The sequence below is a fragment of the Pan troglodytes genome, chromosome 1, assembly GCF_028858775.2.
Source record: "Pan troglodytes isolate AG18354 chromosome 1, NHGRI_mPanTro3-v2.0_pri, whole genome shotgun sequence".
NCBI classification, from domain to species: Eukaryota; Metazoa; Chordata; class Mammalia; order Primates; family Hominidae; genus Pan; species Pan troglodytes.
The window spans coordinates 218,384,743-218,396,498 of NC_072398.2; the positions used below are offsets into that span (position 1 = coordinate 218,384,743).

At 43.3% G+C, this 11,756-nt stretch overlaps 1 protein-coding gene across 1 annotated transcript; it reads right to left on the bottom strand.

Annotated features, from left to right (window-relative positions):
- Positions 1–10,280: 10,280 nt before the first annotated feature.
- On the bottom strand, positions 10,281–11,385 carry LOC129143341 (heterogeneous nuclear ribonucleoprotein C-like 2). The gene has a single exon (XM_054679400.2). The coding sequence runs from the start codon at positions 11,316–11,318 to the stop codon at positions 10,437–10,439; it is 882 nt and encodes a 293-aa protein (XP_054535375.1). The 5' UTR covers positions 11,319–11,385; the 3' UTR covers positions 10,281–10,436.
- Between the last annotated feature and the right edge of the window lie 371 nt (positions 11,386–11,756).

Below are 11,756 nucleotides of genomic sequence, written 5' to 3' on the forward strand. Positions count from 1 at the left end.
TTGGCTGGATGCAGTGACTCACACCTGCAATCTGAGCATTTTGTGAGGCCGAGGCAGGTGGATCATCTGAGATCAGGAGTTCAAGACGAGCCTGGCCAACATGGTAAAACCCTGCCTCTACTAAGACAGCAAAAATTAGCCAGGTGCAGTGGTCTGCGCCTGTAGTCCAAGCTACTAGGGAGGCTGAGGGAGGAGGATCGCTTGAACCCAGGAGGCAGAAGTTGCAGTGAGCTGACATTATACCACTCCACTCCAGCCTGGGAAATAGGCTAGATTGAACAGAGAGACAGAGAGAGCTACATTTCACTAGACTTCTTAATCTCTACCCAGTTAATCCTGATTGGATTTTTGTCTTTCTTAATGATTAACTGATCGATTTAGATATTGATCCATCAAAATGAAAGATTTAGGGATAGGGTGAAAGTCCAGGACTCATTCACTGATTCCCTTCACAAACATGGAGTTTTACTAATATGTGTCCTTCAAAGTCCTGAGTGTGAGACAGGGAAGGGTTGAATCTCTTCCTGATATTAGACAGAAAGAAAGAAAACTTGAAAGTATCTTTGTTGAGGGATCCTTGGCTACATCAAATTTATCAAAATATTTCAGAGTTAAAACAGTTTTCAAAGACAGAGATGACAGTCCCTAAGAAAACACAATAGAAATCTTCATGTATCCGATGATCACCTGGGTCATATAATTTTTTTTGGTGTTGAGGGAGCTGAGTCTCACTTCGTTGCCCAGGCTGGAGTGCAGTGGCACCATCTTGGCTCACTGTCACCTCGGCCTCCAAGATTCAAGCAATTCTCATGCTTCAGCCTTCCACGTAGCTGGGACTACAGGCATGCACCCCCCACAGCCATGTCTCCATTTGGGTGGAAGAGGATGTGATTGGTTTAAAATTAAGGTCATAGATCCTTTTTGGTTAAGATATTGTTCTTGTTTTCTGGACAGGGTCTCTCTCTTTTGCCCAGGCTGGAGTACAGCAGTGGTGTGAGCATGGCTCACTGCAGCCTCAATCTTCTGGGCTCAAGTGATTCTCCCACACCAGCCACCCAAATAGCTGGGACTACAGATGCATGCCGCCATGCTTGGCTAATTAAAATAAAAAAAAAAGTAGAGGCCAAGCACCAGTGACTCACAGCTGTAATCCCAGCATTTTGGGAGGCCAAGGCAGGTGGATCACTTGAGGTCAGGTGTTCGAGACCAACCTGGCCAGCGTGGTGAAACCCCACATCTACTAAAAATACAAAAATTAGCCAGGCATGATTTCAGATGTCTGTGACACCAGCTTCTGAGGATGGAGACTGAGGCATGAGAATTGCTGGAACCCGGGAGGTAAAGGTTGCAGTGAGTTGAGATCGTGCCACTGCACTCCAGTCTGGGCAACACAGTGAGACTCCAACCCCACCCCCAAAAAAAACGTTGTGTAGAGTAGGGTTTTTGTGGTGTTGTCCAGGTTGGTCTCAAACCCACGGGCTGAAATGATCCTCCCACTTTGGCCTCCCAAAGTGTTGGGGTTAAAGGCATGAGTCACTGCTCCCTTCAAGAATTTTAAAAAGGCATCAGCTAAAGCACAATCAACTTTTTTGAAATAAAGACAGAACTGCATTTAGAGGAAAACATTCAAAGCTTCAAATTGTTCATATATATATAAAAAAAGGACAGGATATAGCTCTGTGCCATCGTAGGCTGCACTGTCACCATCCCAGACCGGCTGACTGTAGGTCAGATGGAAGTGTCCTTACAGAAATTAGTGACTTACCAGATCTGGATGTAGTCTAGAAGGTGCTCAGACCTCAGGAAGAACCAGGCAGGAACTCCAGGCTTGATGACTTTGGGTCTCTCCTGTGGGTCTTTAGAAGCTTTTATTGACCTTTCTAATCACAACTCCCACCCACGCCCCTCCACGTATCCGCTGCTAGCTTCCAATCAGAAAATGATATCTGATTGCATTTGTGAAGCTCCACCCAGGTAATCCTGATTGGGTTTTTGGCTCTCCCCAGATTAATGGATTGAATCAGATGTCCATTCATATCACATATCTATATTCACTTCATGAAGCAAGAAATTGACAGTGTTAGGGATAGGGTTGAAGTCAAGAATACATTCATTCAAGGCCAGACGAAGTGGCTCACACCTGTAATCCCAGCACTCTGGGAGGCAGAGGCAGGTGGATTATCTGAGGTCAGGAGTTTGAGACAAGCCTGGCCAACATGGTAAAACCCTACCTCTACTAAAATTAAAAAATTAGCCAGTTGCGGTGGTCTGCGCCTATAGTCCAGGCTACTAGGGAGGCTGAGACAGGAGGATCGCTTGAACCCAGGAGGCAGAGGTTGCAGTGAGCTGACAATACACCACTGAACTCCAGCCTGGGAAATAGGCTAGATTCAAAAAAAAAAAAGAAAGAAAAAGAAAAAAGAGAGAGACAGAACGACATTTGATTCGAATTCTACCCAGTTAATCCTGATTGGACTTTTGGCTTTCTTCCAGATTTACTGATGGAAGTAGATATTCATCCATCAAAGTGAAAGATTTAGGGATAGGGTGGAAGTCCAGGACTCATCCACTGATTCCCTTCACAAAAATGGAGTTTTACTAATATGTGTCCTTCACAGTCCTGAGTGTGAGATAGGGAAAGGTTGAATCTCTTCCTGATATTAGACAGAAAGAAAAGACTTGAAAGTGTCTTTGTTGAGGGATCCTTGGCTACATCAAATTTCTCAAAATATTTCAGAGTTAAAACAGTTTTCAAAGACAGAGTTGACAGTCCCCAAGAAAACACAATAGAAATCTTCATGTATCCAATAATCACCTGGGTGGTATAATCTAATTTTTTTTGGTGTGTGTGAAGCTGAGTCTCACTTTGTCGCCCAGGCTGGAGTGCAGGGGCGCCATCTCAGCTCCCTGTAACCTCCACCTCTGAGATTCAAGCAATTCTCATGCTTCAGCCTTCCACGTAGCTGGGATTACAGGCATGCACCCCCACACCCATGTCTCCATTCCGGTGGAAGAATTACAGTGAGGACGTGATTGGTTTAAAATTAAGGTCATAGACCCTTTTTGGTTAAGATATTGTTTTTATTTTTTGGACAGGGTCTCTCTCTTTTGCCCAGGCTGGAGTACAGCAGTGGTGTGAGCATGGCTCACTGCAGCCTCAATCTTCTGGGCTCAAGTGATTCTCCCACACCAGCCACCCAAATAGCTGGGACTACAGATGCATGCCACCATGCTCGGCTAATTAAAAAAAAAAAAAAGTAGAGGCCAAGCACCAGTGACTCACAGCTGTAATCCCAGAACTTTGGGAGGCCAAGGCAGGTGGATCACTTGAGGTCAGGTGTTCGAGACCAACCTGGCCAGCAGGGTGAAACCCCACCTCTACTAAAAATACAAAACTTAGCCAGGCATGGTTTCAGATGTCTGTGACACCAGCTTCTGAGGATGGAGACTGAGGCATGAGAATTGCTGGAACCCGGGAGGTAAAGGTTGCAGTGAGTTGAGATCGTGCCACTGCACTCCAGTCTGGGCAACACAGTGAGACTCCAACCCCACCCCCAAAAAAAACGTTGTGTAGAGGAGGATTTCTGTGGTGTTGTCCAGGTTGGTCTCAAACCCACGGGCTGAAATGATCCTCCCACTTTGGCCTCCCAAAGTGTTGGGGTTAAAGGCATGAGTCACTGCTCCCTTCAAGAATTTTGAAATGACCTAAACCAAAGCACAATCAACTTTTTTGAAATAAAGAGAGAACTGCATTTAGAGGAAAAAATTCAAAGCTTCAAATTGTTCATATGAAAAAAAAAAAGGACAGGATATAGCGCTGTGCCATCGTAGGCTGCACTGTCACCATCCCAGACCGACTGATTGTAGGTCAGATGGAAGTGTCCTTACAGAAATGAGTGACTTACCAGATCTGGATGTAGTCTAGAAGGTGCTCAGACCTCAGGAAGAACCAAGCAGGAACTCCAGGCTTGAAGACTTTGGGTCTCTCCTGTGGGTCTTCAGAAGCTTTTATTGACCTTTCTAATCACAACTCCCACCCACGCCCTTCCACGTATGCACTGCTAGCTTCCAATCAAAAAGCAATATCTGATTGCATTTCTGAAGCTCCACCCAGTTAATCCTGATTGGGTTTTTGGCTCTCCCCAGATTAATGGATTGAGTCAGATATCCATTCATATCACATATCTATATTCAGTTCGTGAAGCAAAAAATTGACAGTGTTAGGGATAGGGTAGAAGTCCAGAATACATTCATTCAAGGGTGGGCGAGGTGGCTCATACCTGTAATTCCAGCACTTTGGAAGGACAAGGTGAGTAGATCACCTGATGTCAGGGGTTCAAGACCAGCCAGGTCAAAAAGGTGAAACCCCGTCTCTACAAAAACACAAAAATTAGCTGGGCATGATGGCAGGCGCCTGAAACCTAGCTACTTGGGAGGCTGAGGCAGGAGAATTGCTTGAACCCAGGAGGCAATGGTTGCAGTGAGCCAGAATTGTGCCACTGCACTCCAGTCTGGGTGACAGAGCGACATTCTGTCAAAAAATAAAAAAATCATTCATTCATGAACTCCACAAACACTGATTGTATTTTACTAATATGTGAACTTCATAGTCTTGAGTGTGAGGCAGGGAAGGATTTGATCTGTTTACGACATTAGACAGAAAAATAAAATCTGAAAGTAGTGTTGTTAGGAGATCCTTGGCCACATCAAAATATAAAAATGCTTTATACTTTAAAAAGCTTTATAAAAACAGAGGAGTCATCCCTATGAAATCAGAATAAAAATCTCAAGGTATTGAATGGTTTTTGGGATTTTGTATAACCTAAGGTAGCAGATTACATGCTCGTTCTGGTGGAGGAGAGGTGCCACTGAGGGCGTGAGTGGTCTCAGGGCTTAGGTTAAGGCTTCTTTGGAAGAAATTGAAACCACTTCCCTAAACTTTATAAATTTAATCAGTGAAGAAGGGAGGGAGAGAAACAAAAATAAACCAAGCTTGCAACACATTCAGCATTCATCAGGACGTCTTCTTGCTCTCTGACCTGGTTCCTCATGGTTGCTGGCAGCCTACTGTTCCAAAATCATATAGACCTTAGATTACAGTTCCCCTTAACTTCCCTGCAGACAACGATTTACGCATTGTAAAACATTAACTTTTTCATCTGAGATATTCTTTCACGTTCTGCATGTCAGTGAAACTACTGATGCCAGCTGATCTGAAGGGCCCTGCAATGCACCAACTCACCAAAGAATGCAGTTTCTACATCCTGTTGACTTCTTCCCTCTTACTGCTACCCCAACTTTCCAGCCCCTTGCTATCCAGCATCCACTGGAAACCCTCAGTACTCCTTGGGGAGATGAATTTGAGGATCTCCTCCTAGCTTCTCATTCAGCCACCTTGTGATCAGTAAACTCTCTGCTGCAAACCCTGCAGTCTCAGAATATTGCTAAGCTACTGTGCAGCAGGCATAGGAACCTGATGGTCCTGTAATAAAGTCATGTGAAAATTACAAATGGGAAGTGAGGGTGGAGCTGGTCAGGGTTGAGCTGGGTTTTTAATGGGAACCTGGGAGTGAACCAAGACTTGCTGAACATGTTGGGGGTTATTGAGTGGGTGTAAGAGGAATCTATCTAACATTGCACTGATGCCCTTTTGGTTTTAATCCTTATGACCAAGTATGAGTCTTTCAAAACAATTTGTATAATCCTCCTTATTTTTCCTTTCAAAACCTTCAACTTCCTTTATCTCCCCAAATAATCTCACATCTATTCCCATTTCTTTGCTTACTTCATAATAAACATTTCTTTTTACAGAGTCTTCTTCTCTGTTAAGTAGACCATATATGTTGTTGCCACACAAGATGAGTAACCTGGTTCTCTGGACAGAAAGGGTCAAAAGGATCCCATTCCTCAACAGCTGGGGGTGATGTAAAGGTCATGGTTATTCTTTGTCATATCTGCACCTGCATATTGCCAGTGAAAACTTGCAGGGCACATTGGGCGGGCTTCCAAATTCACCACCTGTGGAAGGTCTTTCGATTGGCTTACATCCTGTCCCTGAGTAAAGTGTCTGATCATGAGTTCATGAGTGCCTCAAACCCCACAAGTATTGATGAAGGCTTCACCCACTGACAGTGAGAAGGACGCTGATTTGATTCTGATCATGAAGTTTTGCTGGTTGTCTTGCAAGGAATATGTTTTATCCTGTTATGTTGTTATCTAAAGCCAATGATTGTAACCTCTGTCTTGTCCTGTCCAATGGAAAAAAACAAAAACAAAAACTCAATTCTATTTGAGCCTTGCCAGGTCAATAAGACAAAAGAAAATTTAAAAACAAACTGATAGGAGGAGTCCCATTCCCTTCTTTTAACCTTTCTTACAAAAGCATTCCAACTTGTAACAGACTTTGGAAAACACCCACTTTGTCAGTGTGTGTCTTCCAGGTCAATCCTCACATTTAGCTTCCAGTGAAGCTTTCGTTAATTATTTCTACCTCAACAGCCTTATCTTCTATTGACACAAGGTTGCATGGTAATGGTTTGAATTGGGGTGGGAAGAAAAAATATTTCTATGTCTTTTATAAAGTAATCCTTGCATGTCATCTCCATAGAAGAATGAGTAGGTTCCTCTCCAAATATGTCCTGAGTATTGATGCATCCAATAAACAAAACTAATATTTATTTCATATACTAGAGCTATAGATGCATTCTATTTCCCTCTAGAATCTCCAATGAACCAATGTCTAGTTTCAGTAAGTTTCTCTGATTATATGGCAGAGGGTAACATGGTCATGTTCTGATTCTGTGTCTATGTCGATAACTATAGCGTTCCAGTCTTCATAATATGCGTCAAACCAGAGTTTATTCTAGTCGGAGTCTGGCACACCATCTAGATTAGACCCAGTTACACTAATGTTTTCTATGCATAGAGATAAGTTACCAGTAATGAAATCAATAATAGTCATAGGTCACCCATTTGCACCTATAGCTTCTTCTCAATGCCAAGTCATTTAATTATAAATATTAACCAACCTACCAAAGGAAGGATAACAAATCTTATCATGAATTTAGCATCCTCAATTGCTACCCAACGGTGTACGAAAGCAGGTTTTAGTATTAGGTGTGATCCTTCCCTTTCATCTAAATGACTCCATAGCCAGCAATTGCTTTGGTTAGTGAGAGTGGCCACATTTTGAACAGAAGATCTTAGAAAGTGTTTGGTTTGAGTGGTGAAAGTACCTAACAACATAAAATATAGGTTTGATAATTTTGTGTTAATACAAAACAAAACCAAGTCTCAGTCAATGGAAGAAGATCAAATGGAGTCTTGCTCCATTGTCTTGGAAAAGCTGTCTACCAGGTGATGATGTGTGCTTCTAGGGAAGGCTTTTCCTCAGATATCCTTAAGTTTAAGTCATCTGGTACGGTCCCATCCAATGCTGTTCATGGGCAGATTTCCCTTGGTGTCATTTCTAAAGGATGCAATCTCCAAATGCTAGGGCATGAGGGTCTAAGCATCACTGAAAGCCTCCTTCACCTAGTGGAAATAGTCTTTCAAATACTGCATCAAGGTCTTGCAGTATTGATTCATATTGTTACTGAACGATGGGCTCACTCTTCTAAGTGCATAGAACCCAATACTATGACACCATGTTTGAGAAAAGTAAAAAAGATTCAGCCAGGCATGGTGGCTCACGCCTATAATCCCAGCACTTTAGGAGGCTGAGGCAGGCAGATCCCAAAGTCAGAGGTTTGAGACCAACCTGGCCAACATGGAGAAACCCCCTTTCTGCTAAAAATACAAAAGTTAGCTCAGTGTGGTGACATGTGCCTATAATCCCAGCTACTCAGGAGGCTGAGGCAGGAGAACCACTTGAACCCAGGATGCAGAAGTTGCAGTGAGCCAAGGTAGCACCATTGTACTCCAGCCTGGGCAACAGAGACTCTGTCTCTAAACAAAAAATAAAAAGAATGCAGTCTCCTTTATTGGTTCAGCTAATTTTAGTTTCAAGATACAGTTTGTTCACTCAACCTTTGTAGAATACGAAGGATAATGAAGTTAATATTAGTGCCATTGGATCAGTAAAATCTTACCTGTGTGATAACCTGCCCAGTAACTGAGTTCTCCTCCCATTGGAGATTTCTCCAGAGATGCCCCAGAAAGGAAGCAAATTTTATAATCATTTTTTTGACTATGACTGTGGCATCAGTCTTTCTAAAAAGGTAATCTACAACCCATCCTGAAAACGGACACACAATCACAAGAACTGTAGCCTTTTTACATGGCTCACTGACATCATTGGTCCACGACAACCCCGTTTCGTGCAGCTATATGTGTGTATGTCTACCTATTCATATCTGTATCTATTTCCTTTTATTACCATGATTCACTTCCACTCTCCTTTCCATAGACAGCCACTCTACTCTTTGACCTAGCCTTGAATTTGCTTGTGACCTCATGGAACATAAGTATATGGAAAGCATATAGACTATATACTTGCATTTTGTATGTGTATTTATTTAAATCCACATATATGTTATAGCGTATGGTGCTACAGAAAAGGACCTCACAATTAATTGTCCAGTCCCAGACACTTTGGAGAGTGAATAGACATGCTGTTATAATAATTATTATTATTTTTGGAGATAGTGTCTGGCTCTGTGGCCAGGCTGGAGTGCAATGGCATGATCTCGGCTCACTGCAACCTCTACCTCTTGGGTTCAAGTGCCTCTCCTGCCTCGGCCTCCTGAGTACCTGGGATTACAGGTGCCCGCCACCACGCCTGGCTCTTTTTTGTATTTTTAGTAGGAATGGAGTTTCTCCATGTTGGCCAGGCTTGTCTTGAACTCCTGACCTCAGCTGATCCACCTGCCTCAGCCTCCGAAAGTGCTGGGAATACAGGCCTGAGCCACTGCACTCGGCCTCTCATGTGCCTTTTTAAATTGATGGGAAAATGACACCCAGGATAATTTATGGCCATTGTGGGAATTATTGGAAATCTTTAAGACTGTTTTTCTTACAAAACCACAATTGTAGGATTAAACAGTCTGAATGGGATGCTAGCACGTAGAGCCTTCTAAACTCTCTCTTCTTTTTTTGGGGAATTTGGGATCTGCCTACTGATTACAATTAATTGGTTGTCTTAAAAAACTCTTTGGTTAAGATTTTTTTTTGACAAGGTCTCACTCTGTTGCCCAGGCTGGAGTACAGCAGTGGTGTGAACATGGCTCACTGCTGCCTCAATCTTCTGAACTCAAGGGATTCTCCCACCTCAGCCACCCAAGTAGCTGGGACTACAGATCCATGCCACCAAGCCCGGCTAATTTTTTAAAAAAGAAGCAGGGCATTGGTGGCTCACTGGTGTGTAATCCCAGCACATTGGGAGGCCAAGGCAGGTGGATCACTTGAGGTTAGGAGTTCAAGACCAGCCTGGCCAACATGGTGAAACCCTGTTTCTACCAAAAATATAAAAATTAGCCGGGCATGGTGGCGGGTGGCTATAATCGCAGCTACTCAGGAGGCTGAGGCATGAGAATCGCTTGAGCCTGGGAGGCAGAGGTTGGAGTGAGTTGAGATCATGCCACTGCACTCCAGCCTGGGTAACAGAGCCAGATACCATCCCCACCCCTCAAAATAAATGTTTTGTAGAGATAGGGTTTTGCCATGTTGCCCAGGTTGGTCTCGAACCCCTGGGCTCAAATGATCCTCCCACCTTGGCCTCCCAAAGTGTTGGAATTATAGGCATGAGTCACTGCTCCCACCAATAATTTTTTTCTTTAAATTCCTGGTTTAATAAGGAGTTGTTTATTTTAAGGAAAAAAGGTCCCAAACATGGAGCTGTTCACAAAAATAACCCACAGTATCAACTTTAGAAAACACATTTTAAGAGTATAACACTAATTATTTTTCTGAGGATGCATTTGACATGCCAACTCTCATTCACAAAAATACATTGTTAGATTTTTGTTGAACTGCCCCACACAGCACACTAATATGGGGTGTAACACACATACTTCTAACTCCAAGCTGCTATCAGGAGCTACTCAACTCAATGAGATTGCCTTTGCAGTTAGGGAAGCAACTACTGAACTTATGTATGAAAGAAAAGAACCGTATTCCCTGCAAAAAAAGAAATTATTTTGGAGACAGTTGATAAAAACCATACGTCCTTTTTACTGTTAAGTCATAAAGAGGTATCTAAATTAAAAGCAAAAATTGCAGGGTAAGACTTAAGAAAACTTCTAGGAGCATCAAGGGAAGTGAAAATGGAACCAGGTGCAGGGCAATATGAATTAATGAATGTGGGAAGGACAAGGATGGGGAGAACAGTAAGCATGTGCTGAAGATACTAAGGGAGAGGATCTGGTGAAAAATTTGATGTTAGACAAGCTCCTAGGTAAAGAAACAATGGGATAAGATTTCTCAACCCCACTATGTGCTTAAGAGTCATCCTGGCCATTGGTGCTGTCTCTGTTATCCTCTCCTTCCTCAGCCTCTTTTTCATTATTCTTGATCAACTCTAGCTGGTTGTCCCCCTGATCTTCATTATCATCATCATCCAGTGGGTCCCCCTCCTCAGCAGAGTCATCTGCACCCCCCTCAGACTCCATCTTCACATGAGTCTCATCGTTCTTCATGGAGCTACTGCTCTGCTCCTCTTCTGACTTAGCATTTTTCACCTCTACCTCTTGTTTGCTCTGTTCCTTTTCAATTTTTTCCAGGTTTTCCAGGAGAGAATCCACTTTCTGTTTTATCTGGGTCAACTCCTGCTTAATGGCCTGAAGGTCATCTCCTTTCAGCTTTCCAGACTTGGAAGATCCCCGCTTTCCACTCTTAGAATTGAAGCCACTTTTGCCCTTTCGTGAGGTGTTTCCTGATACGCGCTGACGTTTTGAGGGCACTACAGCCAATGCCATAGCAGGAGGAGGAGGTACACGTGCTGGGAAACTGTACATCCCATCATAATAATGCCGTTGAAAGCCATAGTCCAAGTCAAAAGAGGAGCCGTACATCTCCGCTGCTGATCGTTTCACACCTGCGTTTCCTCGATTCGCTTTTGGCTCTGCAGCCAGGTTAATATCTACAACTTGGTCAGCAATCATTCTGCCATCTTCTCCTGCTACAGCAGCCCGGGCATTTTTCTCCTTATCATATTGAACGAAGGCAAAGCCCTTATGAACAGAGCAGCCTGCAATTTTGCCATACTTGGAAAAGATCACCTCCACATCTGATTTCTTGACAACAAGAGTGTTGAGATTCCCAATGAACACACGGGAGTTCATGGAGTGAGGATCCGTCTTGTTGGTAACGTTGCTGGCCATTGTGTTGGATGATAAGGTTTCTCCAAAAGCCAAAAACAGGAGGCGGGAGGGAGAAGAGATTCGATTCTAAGTCTCCTACTGCCGGGTTCTACGTGGAGAAGCTGACTGCGGCTCGAGGCCAGAAATGCAGCCAAAACAGCTCAGTCTTCCTCTCTTCACAAAATGGCTCCCAACAAGAATTCTGAAATGACGTAAAGAAAAGCACAATCAACATTTTTGAAATAAAGACAAAACTGCATTTAGAAAAAAAAAGATCAAAGCTTGAAACCGTTCTTATGAAAAAAAGAAAAAAAGACAGGATAGAGTTCTGTGCCATCGTAGGCTGCACTGTCATCATTCTGCATCGGCTGACTGTAGGTCAGATGGGAGTGTCCTTACAGAAATTAGTGACTTACCAGATCTGGACTCAGTTTGCAGGGTGTTCAGACCTCAGGAAGA